This window comes from Micromys minutus (assembly GCF_963924665.1).
Source record: "Micromys minutus genome assembly, chromosome: 2".
NCBI lineage: Eukaryota > Metazoa > Chordata > Mammalia > Rodentia > Muridae > Micromys > Micromys minutus.
In genome coordinates, this window is record NC_137971.1 from 95,262,328 (window position 1) to 95,278,494 (window position 16,167).

A 16,167-nucleotide genomic window follows, 5' to 3' on the forward strand; every position below is an offset into this window, starting at 1 on the left:
CAAAGTTTAGGAGGGGGAGTATGTTCTTGCATGGTATATACCTGCATGAAAATGCCCTTACGTAACACCATATAATGTATAATGAATACACATGATGAAGAAATGCTTACTACATAGAAAAGATGAAATAGCCCATGAGCAACTCAATCCGCCATTCTAGTATTTTAGGTTAGGTGCTGCCCACAAAGCAGGCTGTGGGCAGTCTGGTAAGTGGTTCGTATTCACTTCCCCTAACGTTCTTACTTCAGAGGACCAGGGCAGCCAAACCAAAGGTGCAGAGGGAGATTAGATGTGCTGCAACCTTGCTTGGGTGGCCTCTCCTGACTGCTGACTTCTGAAGATAAGGTGATGTTGAGTTGGAACAGCCAGAACGCTCTGTCCTCATATCGGTTACTGATTTGTGTTGGATGTGGACCAACCTGGGTAAAGGGCTCAACTTTAATAGCAGGGCCTTCTGCTGAGGAAAACCCAGAATCACCTGATGTGCTGACCAAACACTGACAGCAGTTCCTGCAGCTGTAGCCGTGGGCCTTTCATGAAGGAGGACCTGCAAAGTGGGTCCCAGCATCCATGACAGGAGAAGACCGGTTGAGTCACCCTTCTTCGGAGTTTTCAACCGCCTCTGAATCATTTTAGTAAGAAAATTATATTTTCTATAACATCTTGTTATAATAAATGGGGCCCTTCTGCTGACCTTTAAAGGGAAGACAGTGGTATTTTTCATTTCTTCTGCCAATGTTTATTGGCTGTAATTCTATTGTCAGGAAGAGCTCTCTCTCCCTTTCCCCTAGTTCGTACAACTATTCCAGTCAGTATAGACTTGATTTTATTCTATAAATTACAGTCTCACTATCAATACCTTCTAACCCTGTGGATTTTAGCTTTGGCCAATAAGGAGTTCCTGTGAAAGAAATCCTGGTCACTTTGTGACTTTTTTATACATTATATACCACGAGGTGTTTGACATACAGCTTGTGATTTTTTCCCAGTTCCACCTCTGGTATCAACTATTAGAAGCCAAGATCTGGGGACTCCGTGCTCATTGTTGGGAAGATAAAACACAACTACAATGCTGTTAGTATTACTAAACAAAACTGAAATGTCACCTAATGTCTGCTCACTGGTAAAATCACCTTGGTGTCTTTTTACAACTCATTTATACAATCTGGGATCCAAACAAGGTTTAGAGACTCACAGTTTTGTTTTATTTTGTAATTGATTGAGAAATTTTGAATGTTTCGTCTGCCCTGTCCTCTCCCCATTCACGTTGACATTTGTGAATCTGGCCAGTTGTATCTTAATGATGTCATTTAACAAATTTTCTACTCCCCTCTTGTCCGTGCATGTGGGGCTGGCTGGGGACTGAACCAGGGCTAGGCAAGCACTCTACCACTGAACTGCACCTTCAACTCTCAGACTTGTTGTTTAGAAGTAAGATGTTATATAGGAGCACTCATAATAACCTGCTTGTCTCTATTTGTCATGCTATGCATAGTGGGCTCAAATGATTTTGGCTTGATTCCTCCAGTATAGTAGTTCTCAACCTTCCTAATGCTCAGACCTTTTAATACATGCTGTAGTGACTTCTGACCATAAAATTATTTCATTGCTACTTTATAACTAACTATGCTACTGGCATGAACCATAATGTAAATTTCTGATATGCAGGATATTTGTCTGATATGCAACCTCTAAAAGGGTTGAGAGGCATATGTTGCAATCCACTGATCTAACACAAAAATATATATGGTTCTAGCAGACAGCAAGCTATTGCAACCTAGGAACCAATTGTATCAACACTTTATTATTATTATTGTTATCATTGTTGTTATTGTTATTGAGGAGAACATTGGAATACAATTTGTATAGCAAAGGGTTTATTCTACTTTCTTGAAAGGACCAAGAGACTTTTTTCCCATATGTCTATATGATGTCATGATATTTTTAATTTTTTCTATTATTTTGTGTGCCTAAGTGTTTTGTCAGCATGTTTGTATGTGCACTGTGGTGGTTTGATTATGCTTAGCCCAGAGACTGGCACTATTAGGAGGTGTGACCTTGTTGCAGTAGGTGTGGGCTTGTTGGAGGAAGTGTGTCACTGTCGGGGGTGGGCTTCGGATCCCTCTTCCTACCTGTCTGGGAGACAGTCTTCTCCTGGATGCAATCAGATTAAGGTGCAGAACTCTCAGCTCTGCCAGCACCATGCCTGCCTGGATGCTGCCTTGCTTCCCACCTTGATGGTAATGGACTGAACCTCTGAACCTGTAAGCCAGCCCCAATTCAATATTGTCCTTTGTAAGAGTTGCCTTGATCAAAGTGTCTCTTCACACAGCAATGGAATCCTTAAGACATCACCATGTGCATGTCTGGCACTCTCAAAGTTTAGAAGTGAGTATTGGTTCCTGTGGAAATGGAGTTAAGGATGTTTGTGATTCATCATGTGGGTGCAGGTGCTGGGACCTCTGAACCTAGGTCCTCTCAACCACTGGGGCATATCTCTCTGGCACCATGTTCTCATTTCTCATAGCAGTAAACATTTAATCGAGCCCTTTGTAAGTTGTTATTCCTACCCCGCCCCCTTTGTACACAGGTTCTCAATATGTAGCCTTAAGTACTCTGGGACTTGCTATTGCAACCCAGCTGATTTAGAGCATGTGGCGGTCCTCTTGCCTCTGCTTCTACAACGCTGGGGCGGGTGTGCAGCACCACACCTGGCTGCTATTTCCCGCAGATTTGGTAGTAGGGTCCTTGTTAGGTCAGCTCTTCTGCCATGACCTCGTCGCTTTCTTCTGGCTGCCTCTTTTTCAAACAAGACCGGATACGTAAAGTCTATGCCCTGCCTCCTTCCCCAGCTCTGAAACCAGCCGTTTTTTCTTTGGAGTCCTGGTTCCTTTTAGAAGAAACCCATTTATCTTCTCTCAGCCAAATACAAGTCCCTCCCCACAGGGCAATGCCACTATGGTGAATGTCCTGGTTCATGTGTTAACCTGGTACTGAAGGAACCACTGTGTGGATTTTGGTGCCAATGTACTCCACATCTTGGTTTGGTTGGTTGGTTGTGTTTTTTTCATTTTCCTTTTAGTCTCCTTGTTGACTTAAGGGTTTTGTTCTGTTTTGTTAGGTTTCGTTTGTTTCTGTTCTTGTTTTTAAAAAGACAGTCATTTTTAGCTTTCTTTGTCCCCATCCCTGACTGACTGACCTCTTAGATGATGCAGTATCTCAAGAGGGGCCTTTTCCTCTTTTGATGTTTAGTAGGTGGGGAAGAATGGGGTGATCCTTGCACGGGACTGTGAAACGAGAAAGGATTCAGTACTTGGTGACAGATACATGCATGTAAATGCATGTAGACTATATGTAATAAGTTATCTACAGTGCAGGAGAGTGAGCCGAGGCGCCAGCTCCCCTGCGCGTCCCTTCTGCCCCGAGGACGTTGCGCCTGCCGGACAAGTGCTCTGCCACCTAACTGGTTTCTCAGCTCTGTTCATACTTTTTTTCTCTTTATCTTGCAAGAGGGGCAATTATTCAGGTTGGCCTCAAACTCATTCTGTAGTCTAGACATAGGACACTTAACAGCTTTAGTCTCTACCATACTGGCAGAGTTCACAGCCCTGCACCATCAGGCCCTGATAAATATATACATTTAGGAATTTTTTGCAAGGAGTGCTTTGTGTGAAAGAAACACCCCCTCTGAGGCCCGGAACCTTTGCTTAGACAATTAGGCTGTCTAGGGAACTTTTAGGCGGTGATACCTTCCACAGACCAACCAACAGTTAAGGGCGGGGAGAAGCAAACAGGGCGGGCACTGCGCGACGTGGGGGCGTGGCCTGGCCGGGGAGATTGACACCCGGATGCTGTTCCTCTCAGACCTCTGGCGCCAGCTCCCCTGCACGTCCCTTCTGCCCCGAGTGATCTTTGTCTCATTACTGCCAGCTCTTGCGCAGCGGTGTCTGGGTTTGGTTCCACGGCTGCGGTTTCTGTCGCTGCTACCCTGTCTCTGTCGCCCCAGCTCAGCTTCAGGCTTTCCTCCGAGACTCCACGGGAGAGCCCAGAGAGCCTCCGGAGCCGGTGAGCTGGGGTAGGAGTCACCCCGAATTCGGCCCGGGGGCTGTGGGGACCTGTATCAGGAAGAAATACTGAGTCAGCCAGAATCAGCTAGTACCTCACAGCCAGAGTGTGTTCTGGGCCATTCTACTTTCGCTCTTCTATCTAAAGCCAAACTTAAGCTGTAGTTTAGAACCGTGGGAACGAAGCAGAACCGGAGACTAAGAAATTTACTTTGGAATTTTTTTGAGACTCGGTTTGCAACTGAGTGGTCTTCTCTTGGTTTTTCTCCTCAAACAAGGATAACTTCAGAAGTCGTGCTAAACTTTACTCTGTCAGAGAGAGCAGAGAGGACTTGGTGGGAAGGTGAGAGAGTAGTAATTAATAATTGGAATTATCTGCTAAGGCAAAAAACTCCAATGCAGACCTGTACTTGATTCTTCTCAGTCCCCAGTTCTCAGCACATAGTTTGGGTGAATGCTTTAGATCTCAGCGCCAGGCCACTGTGTTGTTACCGCCGTCATTAATGTTATTAGCATAATCATAATTAATGGCAACTTAATTGTTGAGGTGATGGCAGGACCAAAATTGAATTGTAAAAAGGTCAACACTCATGGTAATTAAAGACATCGATTTGTATAGTGCCTTAAAGTTTATAATGCACTCTTAAATGGTTCTCATAAGTACACATTGTTCACCTTATCCAAGCTCTCTGGAGACTGGGGCTTGAGAATCACAAGTTCAAGACCAGCCCAGGTGCTAAGAGCAGAAACTGTAATTGACAGAATAAGGAAGTGTTTAACGATAGGGCTTTAGCCGGTCCTGAGAGCGCCACCATGATGTGGTTTCGTGGTGAGAACATCATCAGCATATATGCACATCTGAAAGGCACAGGGGTGGCTGTGTGGAGTATATTTATAAAAGCCATTGCTGCTGGATCCGTGATGACTCTGAAAACATGAAATGTGTGAGGCTTCTGCCAGCTAACGTAACCTGCTGCTTCTCCGTAGACGTTTAGTGAGTTCGTATTCCAAGATAGTGATGGAAAGGGTAGGATAATGAATGTATGCAAATCGGTAAAGTGGCTTTCCATCATTTCAAGTCCTGTACATAATTATCTGTATGTGACTGACATCACAAACGTGTGAGTAATGTGTCAGGGCTGGGACACTGGTGACTACGATGTCTGTAGGCAGTGGGAGCGTTAGCACTATTAGAATCTTGTGGAGTCACCACACACATGCAGGCATTCTAGTATTACATGTTACGTTGTGCATGACTGCTGTTAGACGTCAGTTTCAGGATTCAGAAATAAGCCCTGTTTAGCGCATACCTGGAATCCTAATACTCGGGAGCCTAAGGTTCCAGGGTAACAAGTCCAAGGCCAGTCTGGGATACAAAGGGAGACATTGTTTAGGGGAGCAAAAGTAACGATTTCTAATTGGAAAATAGTGATAGTGACTGCCGTTGTGCAGTAGGCTTTGTAACAGCCACTTAAGGCTCCTTTGTTCTTTTTAGGTAGAATTAAATTCATTTTACAGATGAGGATCTTGAAGCAGTAGACCCCGCAGTACTCTAAGCCTTCAGTAGGCCCTGCCAGCAGTGGGACTCAGAGACAGGCGTCCTTAGAGCTGGATGTGGAGCACAGACATGCTCTAACATGCTGCGAAGACAGTCCACCCCGTCTTTTGATTATGTGGTGCAAGCCCAAGTCTGGAAGGAAGGGCGGCTTTTCTTCTGACTCAGAGGCCTCCTTCTCCCACTCTTCTCACAAGTGAACCCCAAGTTAGTGCTCGATTGAGTTATTCACTCGTGTTTGAGTTCTCTTGCTTGACTCAGGCTGTAGACGGATGCAGCGCAACATTACCCAGAAGGCCATCTGGGAGCTTGGTCTTAACGGACCATTTCATTCCTATCAGAAACTCTACAGGGCCTCCGTGTCTGTAGGCTCGATACCACAGTAAGGTAACAAAACCCACAGGGGTCTAGTTCTGCTGGTCCACTTAGTGCTATCTTTGCTCACAGGTTCTGCGCTCCACCTCACCACAACCACACTAGCTTACTGAAAGCCCCCACAGCTCCCTAAACCAGCAACCTCGCTGCTTCTCACCCCATCGCTTGGCTGACCATTGATCTTCTCTCTTTATACCCCAGTTCATCTATTCATGCACTCAGCCAGCAAATACGTTCCAGAGCCTATCAGGGACCATGCCTGGTTCTGGGTGAGGAGATAAAGCCGTATGTGTGTAAGCAAGGGATGCCGTAAAGAAACCGCAGAGATGGCAACCTCTGTAGAGATTTCCGGGTCTGTAGGAGAAGTTAAGAAAGTAATGGGTTTTATTGACAAACAGAAAACCACTCTACAAGGTTACTGAGGAGTGCTGAGTGTTCCCTGGGTCAGAGTTCAGGCTGAGCTGCATGTAGACGGGCATCTTGGCATTGGGACCTGACGCTGTGGAACTTTCTCATAGCATGCATTGACTATGCAATAGCCACTTCTTGGGTAGGTCCAAGGCTTTTATTGTGGGTAAGAGAGAGAATAGCCATGGCTACCTCTCAAGGACAGAGCAGTGGACTGGTGATTGCCAGGACTATGTGAACAGAGGGGATAGCAAAAGTGGCGGGAGAGTCCTGCCAGTTCACAGTGGCTATGCTGTAGCTGGAGCGGGCAGGTTAGCTGGAACAGCCTGGGAACTCCTGTGGGGCCTCTGATCTGCTGGGAGCCTGTTTGGTTTAATAGAGAACCAGAGGCCCCCTCCAGACATGAGGGGCCTGTAGGAGAAGATAAGAATGGAATGGCTTTTACTGGCAAACAGGAACCCACTTTACAAGGTTTCTAAAGAACACTGAGTGTTCACCAGGTCAGAGCCCAGCCGGGGATTAGCACAGATTACCATTTTAGGATTTTTTTTTTTTTTTTTTTGTAGCATGCATTGAGTATGTATACTATTCTCGACCTCCGAGAGTGAGAAGTCCTGTGGAGAAACAAGCAGGGAACAAGGCACAGAGGTGACAACAGCCCAGCCACTGGAAAGGTATTCCAACACAGCTTCAGGAGGCGAGACAGTAGATGACGTTAGACCAGAACTGAGGGAAGGGAGGTAAGGATTTGTGTGACTGTTTGGAAAAGAATGTTCCAGGCAGAGTAGGCAGCTAGCTTGGCCCAGTTGTTACCCTCTCAAAAGGTCCTTTGCTGGGGCCTTGATCTGCACAGGTGTGCCTTTTCGGTTTCCCTGCTTGTTCTGTGTGTATCTCTAAGACAACAAGTTCTGCTTCATACTTATCTCTGTGTGTAACTGCTTCCTTCAGTTGTTGTTCTAGCCTGAGAACAGGTGTCTCCTCAACCCCAGTGTAAGGGCCTCATATATGTAGGCCCAGAAATGTTTATTGAATATAGAGGGTCCTCATTGACCTGGCACTTATGGGCCACTTTCTTTCTCTCTCTCTCTTTCTTCCTTTCTTTCTTTCTTTCTTTCTTTCTTTTATTCCTTCCTTTTTCTTTCTTTCTTCCTTCTTTCCTCTCTTTCTTCCTTCCTCCTTCCTTCCTTCCTTCCTTCCTTCCTTCCTTCCTTTCTTTCTTTCTTTTCTTTCTTTCTTTCTTACTTTCCTTCTCCCTTCCTTTCTTTCTTTGTTTCTTCCTTTCTTATTAGTATAGATGATTTGTAAGATGGGCCTTAGGTGACAAATAATTTGAAAGAAGATTAAATCTTAAAGTTTATTTGTTTTTCTGTTTGGCCCGAGTCCCTTCTGTGGCATCTGGGAAGTGGGGCTTCTGGGCTATTTCAGTTTTTGGAGGCTTCTACTATCATTGTCACAGACCCACTAGTCTAGCAAATGGCAGCTAGACTGTCACAAAGACTCACATTGTTGACTTTGCAAAAATCTAATCTCCAGGGGGCTGGGAATAAGAGCAAACCCAAAGCCAGAGTAGCTATCCCTAGAGCTACACACAGCCGGTCACACACAAAAGTGTGGTTTGTAATACACTTTCACACCAGCCAAAGTGCAGGTCTACCTGTGTTAGACACCCTCCCCCACCAGGAACTGAGATCACAGCACCAAGATACATCCCTTGAGAATCCCCACCCTCTATTGTGTGTGCCCCTCACACAGTGAACTAGAGGGCAAAGCCCTCTTACTGGCTCGGGTGAGAAAGCAGATTGTCTTCTATACTAGGCTTCGGGGTGGGGAGGAAGCATCCCTAGGGCATTGTTAATCTCGAACGTTACTCTAATGGGTCTGAGTAACCTAGGACCCCAGACCAAGGAATGGGCGTATCTAGAAAACAGAGTTGCCGAATGAGGGTGCATAGTATTTGGGATGTTGATACCATGATGTTTTTCTTCATATAGACATTCAAGTACATGCACAGCTCCCATGTGCCCTCAGCAATGAAATGACGGAGAACTTGTCTGCAGACCCACACTGAACTGTTGCCTGTCCTTACAGAAGTCATGGAAGACGTTTCATCCTGCTCCCTCAGCAGCACTCTGTTCCAGCAGGAAGAACAGGACGGGATTACCTACCGGATCCCAGCTCTGCTATACATCCCTCCCGCCCACACCTTCCTGGCATTTGCAGAGAAGCGTACCTCATGCAGAGATGAGGATGCTGCCTACCTGGTGCTCAGACGAGGGGTGATGAAGGGGCGCTCTGTACAGGTGACTCATCCCAGATACGGGTGTGGGCCTCTGTCGGGAACTGGCTCTAATGCTCTGTCTTATGTCGGCTTGCCCGGAGCCAAAGCAGCTTAACTGCTTCACCGCGATGGGCCCTCCTCTTCCCTCGGTGCTGAGTACCCTTCCAGGTGTCTTCTTTTCTCCCCGCCTTTGCCCGAAAGACTTTGTGTGGGTAGCTAAGAAAGAAAAGGCTTCTTGTGTGGTTAGGGATACACAGCATCTTCACAGCCTTCCTGTGGCTTAGGCATTGAGGTCAGTCTGGCATGTGGGGAAATGAGGCTCAAAGCGTTTGTTGTCACTCATCCTGAACCATGCATCTATATTCCAGCAGCAGAAGCATACTTCAAACTCAGACTCAAGCTCCCAAGGCCTCTGTGGCTCATTCAGGCCAGATGTGGCCTACTTTTTGCTCCTATGCTCCGGTAAGACCACCCAAGGAAGGAAGCACCTTTTACTCAGCTTATACTTCATCCCCGAATCTGCCTGCTTTTCTACCTCTTAACCGTCTGAGCTTCATATCCAAAGTGAGTGCTTTGCTGTGTCGCAGTGACAATGTGACGGCTGAGCCCTTGCTCTTGCTTTACATGGCAGTGGTTCCCAGATCCTTCTGAGGCTTTTGTACTTTAGGGACTTTCCAGCTCTTGTTCTTTACTGTATCTCATTAGGTCTTCTCAGCAGCTCTTTCTGGTGCGGCCTGTGAACGACTAAGCAAGGGTATTGCTTTGTTTTCCAGTTTGCTCTTGCAGAACGTGTTGCAGAGCCTCACTGTCCAGCAACCCACACTTTCCACATTTTCTAGTCACTGTGTTGACTTTCATTCTCTACTTAATTGTAGACTTTGGACATTAGGAAAGAACATTCCTCAATATAGAAATCTGATTTCATTAGCAGCTTCTAGCTTAGCTTTAGTCAGTGTCCTAGTTAGGATTACCGACTCTTGCAGTGATGAAACACCACGACCAAAGCCACCTCGGGAGGAATAGGATTTATTTCATCCTACATTTCCAGGGACTGGTTCAGTATTGAGGAAAGGCAGAACAGAATCTCAAACAGGGTGGGAACCTGGAAGCAGAAGCTGATGCAGGCATTCAGCCTGCTTTCCCATGGGCGGGGACCTCTCAATCACTAATGAAGAAAATGCCTTACAGCTGGATCTTGTGGAAGCATTTTCTCAGTTGAGGTTCCCTCCTTTCAGATAACTCTAGCTTGTATCAAGTTGACTTAAACCTAGCCAGGGCAGTCAGTGTACCCTGTTGGAGTTCTGAACTTGGGTCCTTGAGTGTTCTCTGCTTTATCACTAACAGGATGTAATTGATCATGTGAACTGCCTAGTAAGAACTCAACCCTGGACATCTTTCCCGGTGGTCTGTTCCCCTAATTCTTCCTACGAAGATCTTAATCATCGACAGTAAATTGCATGTTTTAAATGAGACAGTCTCACTTCTAACTCTACAGTGTTCTTGTCCCTGCCTTCTTGAGCAGTCATTCTATGCAGAACTTAAAGCCCTTCTGCAGAGAGCTGCTCCTTGAAGCACCTACAAGTGCCTCAGGCCCCTACGGCTTCTTTTCTCAGGGGTGAAAAGCTCTCTTCTTTTAGTGGCAGGCTTGATTTGGCATCTGCTCTCTTGTAAAGTTCAACCTGAAGACCTGCCTGGGCTGTCAGCATTCTTCTGAGTGTACCAGGCATGCCCAGCACGGGCTTGGCCCCTAGAATAGAATTCCCTGCAGGGCATAGGCAGGCCTAATACAGGAGGTACCCTGTGTAGATTAACATTTGATAGAACCCGTCCTCTATCACTTTATATGAACAAAGGGTCATCTCCCCCTCCCCCATCAAACACAACCTCATGTGTTGGGATCCTTTCTCTTACAAGCAAAGCTACCATGAAATATCATTCGTAAAATTTTTATGAAGAGGTTTGTTTAGCTTGCCGGTGAATTTCCTTGTACCCCTTCTCTCAGTGTGTGAAGCTATCATCCAACCCAGGGTTCTCCATATGCGAGGCATGCGCTCTATCCCACTCCACACCTCTAGCCTTTTATTTAATAAGCACATATATCTTGGGGTAGTTTTCCAGAACTGAGTATCCTGGCAAAGGATAAATGTATCTGTACACAAGAACTCAACTATTATATTTCCAATCCATGTATAAATGAGCCTATTTATCCACATTTTTTTACCAACAATTACCAAACTTTATAATTTAGTTTATATAATGTATAATATAGCTTAGTTGAAAATGCTATCAGTTTAGTTCCAATTTATATTTTATGTGTGAGGTTGAACTATCTTTCTTCTCCTGTAACATGTCTGGTTTTGCTCTTTGCCCTTTTCTATTGGGGTTTTAGAAATTTACCAAATTTCTGTATGGGGAGCTCGAGCCTTTCTTGGTTGTGTAACCAGGCATGGTCTCTCCTGCTCCCTTTGTAGCGCCTCTGTTACCCTCCATTTGGCCAATGAGGAAATGCCAATCAAGTCTCACAAGGCTTGGGGGCGGGCTGTCTGACTCTGCTTGAGTCTTTAATGTGCTGTTATGCATCTTTCCAGCCGTAGCACTGGAAACGAAAAGCTCTTCAGCCTTGAACTTGGCTGGGAACTTCCCTGTTTGATCCATTGTTTATGTCTCATCGTTCTCTTCCCCCCAACTAGACCTCCCCTCAACATCTGTGTCCTTCTGTCTGTCCCTCTGTGTACATGCCACAGTGCATGTCTGGTGATCAAAGGAAAGTCCTTGGTCCTCTTTCTACCACTGGGTCCCAGAGATCAGACTCAGGCCACCAGGCTTGGCGGCCAGCGTCTTCGCTGTGAGTCATCTCACTGGCCCTTGCTGTTTTAAATTTTTTATTTTTTGATTGATTTATTTATTTTATGAGAGTACACTGTTGCTGTCTTCAGACATACCAGAAGTGGAGATCAGATCCCATGACAGATGGTTGTGAGCCACCATGTGGTTGCTGGGAATTGAACTCAGGACCTCTGGAAGAGCAGTCAGTGCTCTTAACCACTGAGCCATCTCTCCAGCCCACACTTCTTTTTTGTATGTTTGTTTTTGTAAACTTTTATTGGCTGTTCTCACAGGCATGGGAGATGCGAATTTACACAATTTAGGTTTTGTTCAAAAAGCTCATTGTCTAAAAGGGAAGACACTTACCAATAACATGGAGAGTGTCCTACACTGCTCAAAGCTGTTAGAGGAGTGAGTTTCAAGGGAGACTTTCCAGAGGAGGTGTCCTGGAGTTGGGTATTGGAGAATGATTTGGAAGCCCAGATGAAGCAAAGAACATTCTTGGGAGAGCACAGCTCTTACAACATCTAGCCTTCTCATTCTTCAGATTTGAAGCCACCCTGTAACAGCGGCCCAGTTAGGTTAGCGATTATTCGGGCCTTCAAGATTCTGTCATTTATTGTTCGGAACAAAGAACCGATGCTTTTAACGAGCCTCTTGTCTTCACTTAGTAACTCACTTCCATTGTCTCTCTTTCCCTCGACTAGTGGGGCCCCCAGCAGCCACTGATGGAGGCCACATTATCTGGGCATCGCACCATGAACCCCTGCCCGGTGTGGGAGAAGAACACCGGCCGCGTGTACCTGTTTTTCATCTGTGTGCGGGGCCATGTTACCGAGCGCTGTCAGGTTATATGGGGCAAGAATGCTGCCCGTCTCTGCTTCATTTGCAGCGAGGATGCTGGGTGCTCGTGGGGTGAAGTGAAAGATTTGACCGAGGAAGTCATCGGCTCAGAGATGAAGAACTGGGCCACATTTGCTGTGGGCCCAGGCCACGGCATCCAGCTGCATTCGGGGAGACTGGTCATCCCCGCCTATGCCTACCGTGTGTCGCGCTGGTTTCTCTGCTTCCCGTGTGCGGTCAAGCCCCATTCCCTGATGATCTACAGTGATGACTTAGGAGTCACGTGGCACCATGGCAAGTTCATTGAGCCCCAGGTGACAGTGGAGTGCCAGGTGGCAGAAGTGACTGGGATGGCTGGTGACCCCATGCTCTACTGCAGTGCCCGGACACCAAACAGATTCCGAGCTGAGGCTTTTAGCACTAATAGTGGTGACTGCTTTCAGAAACCAACCCTGAACCCACAACTCTGTGAGCCTCGCAGTGGCTGCCAAGGTAGTGTAGTGAGCTTCCGGCCTTCGAAGATGCCATACGTATGTCAAGACTCAGGTGGTAAAGATACTCCCACCACTCAGAAATGCCCTCTGCTGGACAGTTCTCTGGAGGTGGAAGAAGGAGCTGCAACAGCGTCAGGAACATGGCTCTGGTACTCACATCCAACAAGCAAGAAGAAGAGAATTAACCTAGGCATCTACTACAACCGGAACCCCTTGGAGGTGGACTGCTGGTCCTGCCCATGGATCTTGAACTGTGGGCCCAGTGGCTACTCTGACCTGGCTGTTGTGGAAGAGCAGGGCTTGTTGGCTTGCTTGTTTGAGTGTGGGAACACGCACGAGTATGAGCAGATTGACTTCCGTCTATTCTCAGACCAAGAGGTCCTGAGCTGCGCAGACCGTACCAGCCCTGGTAGCAACTCAAGCCAAAGCAGGCAGGACTGATGGCCGAGGCCCAACTTCCCACAGAAGGGATGGCAACTACAGCCAGGATAGCAGAGGTCTCTGATGTCTAGAGAAGATCTGGAAACTAACCATCTGCTCCTTGATGTCACTTTTCCCTTTAAAGAGCATAGTGAAAATTGTGCCATGTCTTACATAAGGAGGCTCTTGAGCTGGGAGTTTGGAGACTGTGATGTAGTTCTGGCTCTGCTGTTGGCTTGCTTCAGGACTCTGGGTGTATCCCCCTGGACTCTTGGACATCAAGTCTCCATTTGTATAATGAGAAGATTGGGGTAGGGTCTCTTCTCTTCCCATTAAAAGGAAAGGCCACGTGCTCGCTTCCTGTCTCACAAACCCTGGATTCTGGTCTTGCACGGAAGCCACAGACTTGTCTTTTCAAACGACTCGCTGCTCACCTGAGTGTTAGGTGATGCGTCGTTGTATTTTTAATAAGAAGAATGTCTCTATCCTTCCAGTCATGCCCAGAGCTGTACAAATTATCTTCAAAGACTCGAGAAAGCCGAATTGTAAGGTCAGATGCTTCCTTCAGCCTTGATGCTGTATATTCCTCCTCCTCCTCATCCAGAAAACATCTACTAGGGAGAAAAATGAGGAACCTGTGCCAGCTGCCCTTGATGATGGTTGATAATGGTGCTTATTTTACCTGTGTTAAAGATGGATCTGAGCCACAGTTCTTGACTGACTTCAGCTGCATCCACCCATCTCCAGGTGGACATTCACACTGCTGAAAAGTCAATGAACATGGGAGCTGTCTGGGCCAGCCCAGTTCCAGGTTTGTCACAGTGCTTCCCGGAGCTGCATGCTTATCTAATTCCAGGAGCCACCTAGGAGAGGCTAAAAGCTAGCTGGTGATCTTCCTGAGATGGTTTCACTGTGAACCATGATGGATAAACCCTTTCAGGGGTACAACATTGTAGGAAAGATTCCTGGTATTAATGTGTGTGTGTGTGTGTGTGTGTGTGTGTGTGTGTGTGTGTGTGTACTGTCTTGCAGTGATGCTATATAGACAAATAGATGATTTTTTAAATTCTTAATGATGATCCTATAAGAATTGCTAAAGTCATACTAGTAATTATTAAGCCCCTTAAAATAGGATTACTATTAATGCCCCCTCTGATAGGAAAACTGCAGTGAGAACTCTGCCAGTCTTCACATGTCATGAGTTTATTACTTCTGAGATAGAAAACAGGCATTTACAACTTAGAACACATTTCTTAGAGCTGTAAAACAATTAACCAAAGGTCATAAAAGAGAACAAAAGATTTATTGTAGGTGCTAGGACAGAAGATAAAATATTGACTGGGTTTATCTATACTAAACTCCATTGTTAACTTAGACACAAGAATTGCGATTTTTAATTTTCAATGAACCTGTGGAGCTAATGATAGAAAAGATATGTCTATTTAGATATCGACTTTTAATGGAAATACAAGAAAACATCTGTTACAAACGTCTTTTTAAATATATGTTTAAAATTGTGGTGAATGTATGAATTAGACACCATGTGAGCATGTAATCTGAAAAAAAGTGAACTAAGAATGAACAGTTCAAAATTTAAGAGAACGTAGAACAAAGTGATTTAGATAGTTTTAAGTTTTCCCTCATTTTTCTTTTCTCTTAAAAATAAAAATTGGAATCCTTTTTAAAAGTGTCGCTTTTTTTTTTTCTTCCTGAAAGTGACTTTTCCTAGCTGACAAGGAGTTAAATAAACTGTAAGCTTCAGGTGTTTGACCTGTGGAGAAAAGAACAAAGGACTTCTTTTAAAGGATAGGTATTGTAAGGAAAAGATGATGGGGCAGCAATGAAAGGAAAAGTCACTGAAAGTAAAAGTCACAGGGCACCAATGTTGTGAAAAGATGATGTCCTGGGTTTCAGCACCAATGTTAGGGGAAGGATGAAGGGGGGGGGGTCATATGGCCCATGGAGGTGCAGCGAGGCCTGGGGGTAAGGGAGATGCCTCTGGGGGGCCCATGTTGGGAATCCCTTCCCCCTGAGGGACCAGACCCACACAACAGTATAGTACAGAATAGAGTTTATTCAGGTCATGGGAGAGTTAAGAGGGTAGTAGAGGCAGAGAGAGAGAGACAGGGAGAGGGAGAGGAATAGAGGAGTAGAGGCCGGTCATGAGCATGTGGAGGGAGAGGGGGAAAGGGAAGGGGAAGAGGAGGGATAGGAGTGGGAGAGCAAGAGAGCCAGGAGGCAAGAGAGGCCAAGAGAGAGAGGAGGGGGCAAGCAGCCCCTTTTATAGTGTCAGGTTACTGGGGCAGAGCATACCTGGCTACTGCCAGGTAATTGAGGGGTGGGGTTTACAGAATCCCAACAGGTATTAACATTCCAAGAGGCCTGCAAGTTCTGGTCTCAAGAGTAACTTAAATTCAGAAAGCACACAATCTCTCACAAGATCATGTCTTACACACACACACACACTCTGATGTTTTTTGCTCTTTACCCTTGGCTACCTTCAAGAGAGAACCAGAGCCCCAGAGCTGGTCTCTAGCCATGCAGGTTGGGTCTGGTCTTACATTGTGAGATGTTCCAAGCCTCAAGCCAACCTGTATTGTGTGGGGTTCTCATTTTAGCAGTATTTCCCTTTTGTCCATGATTGGCTTTTCCGTGACTTCCACTCCTCCAGGACTCCAAGGGAGATGCTGAGCTCATAATGTTCTGAGTGTGTCTTACCTGGCTCTGTGATGTCAGCTCCAGACACATCACTCTGTCATCAATACTACCATCACTTAGAACAACAGTTCTCAACCTGGGGGTCATGACTACTTTCACAGAGGTCACCTAAGACTATCAGAAAATAAAATTCATAACAGTAGCAAAATTACAGTTATGAAGTAGCAGTAAAATTATTTTAGGGTT

At 45.9% G+C, this 16,167-nt stretch overlaps 1 protein-coding gene across 1 annotated transcript; it reads left to right on the forward strand.

Moving 5' to 3' along the window:
• Positions 1–7,024: 7,024 nt before the first annotated feature.
• NEU3 (neuraminidase 3) lies at positions 7,025–13,988 on the forward strand. Its single transcript, XM_080912152.1, has 3 exons — positions 7,025–7,142; positions 8,491–8,702; positions 12,214–13,988. The coding sequence occupies exons 2-3, from the start codon at positions 8,496–8,498 to the stop codon at positions 13,282–13,284; spliced, it is 1,278 nt and encodes a 425-aa protein (XP_080768278.1). The 5' UTR covers positions 7,025–7,142; positions 8,491–8,495; the 3' UTR covers positions 13,285–13,988.
• Positions 13,989–16,167: the final 2,179 nt, after the last annotated feature.

Bases quoted from the DNA above. Each gene is read 5' to 3' on its own strand.
- NEU3 (XM_080912152.1), top strand. From the start codon at position 8,496: ATGGAAGACGTTTCATCCTGCTCCCTCAGCAGCACTCTGTTCCAGCAG. The intron at 8,703-12,213 runs GTGACTCATCCC...TCCCTCGACTAG, and splicing joins TGAAGGGGCGCTCTGTACAG to TGGGGCCCCCAGCAGCCACT.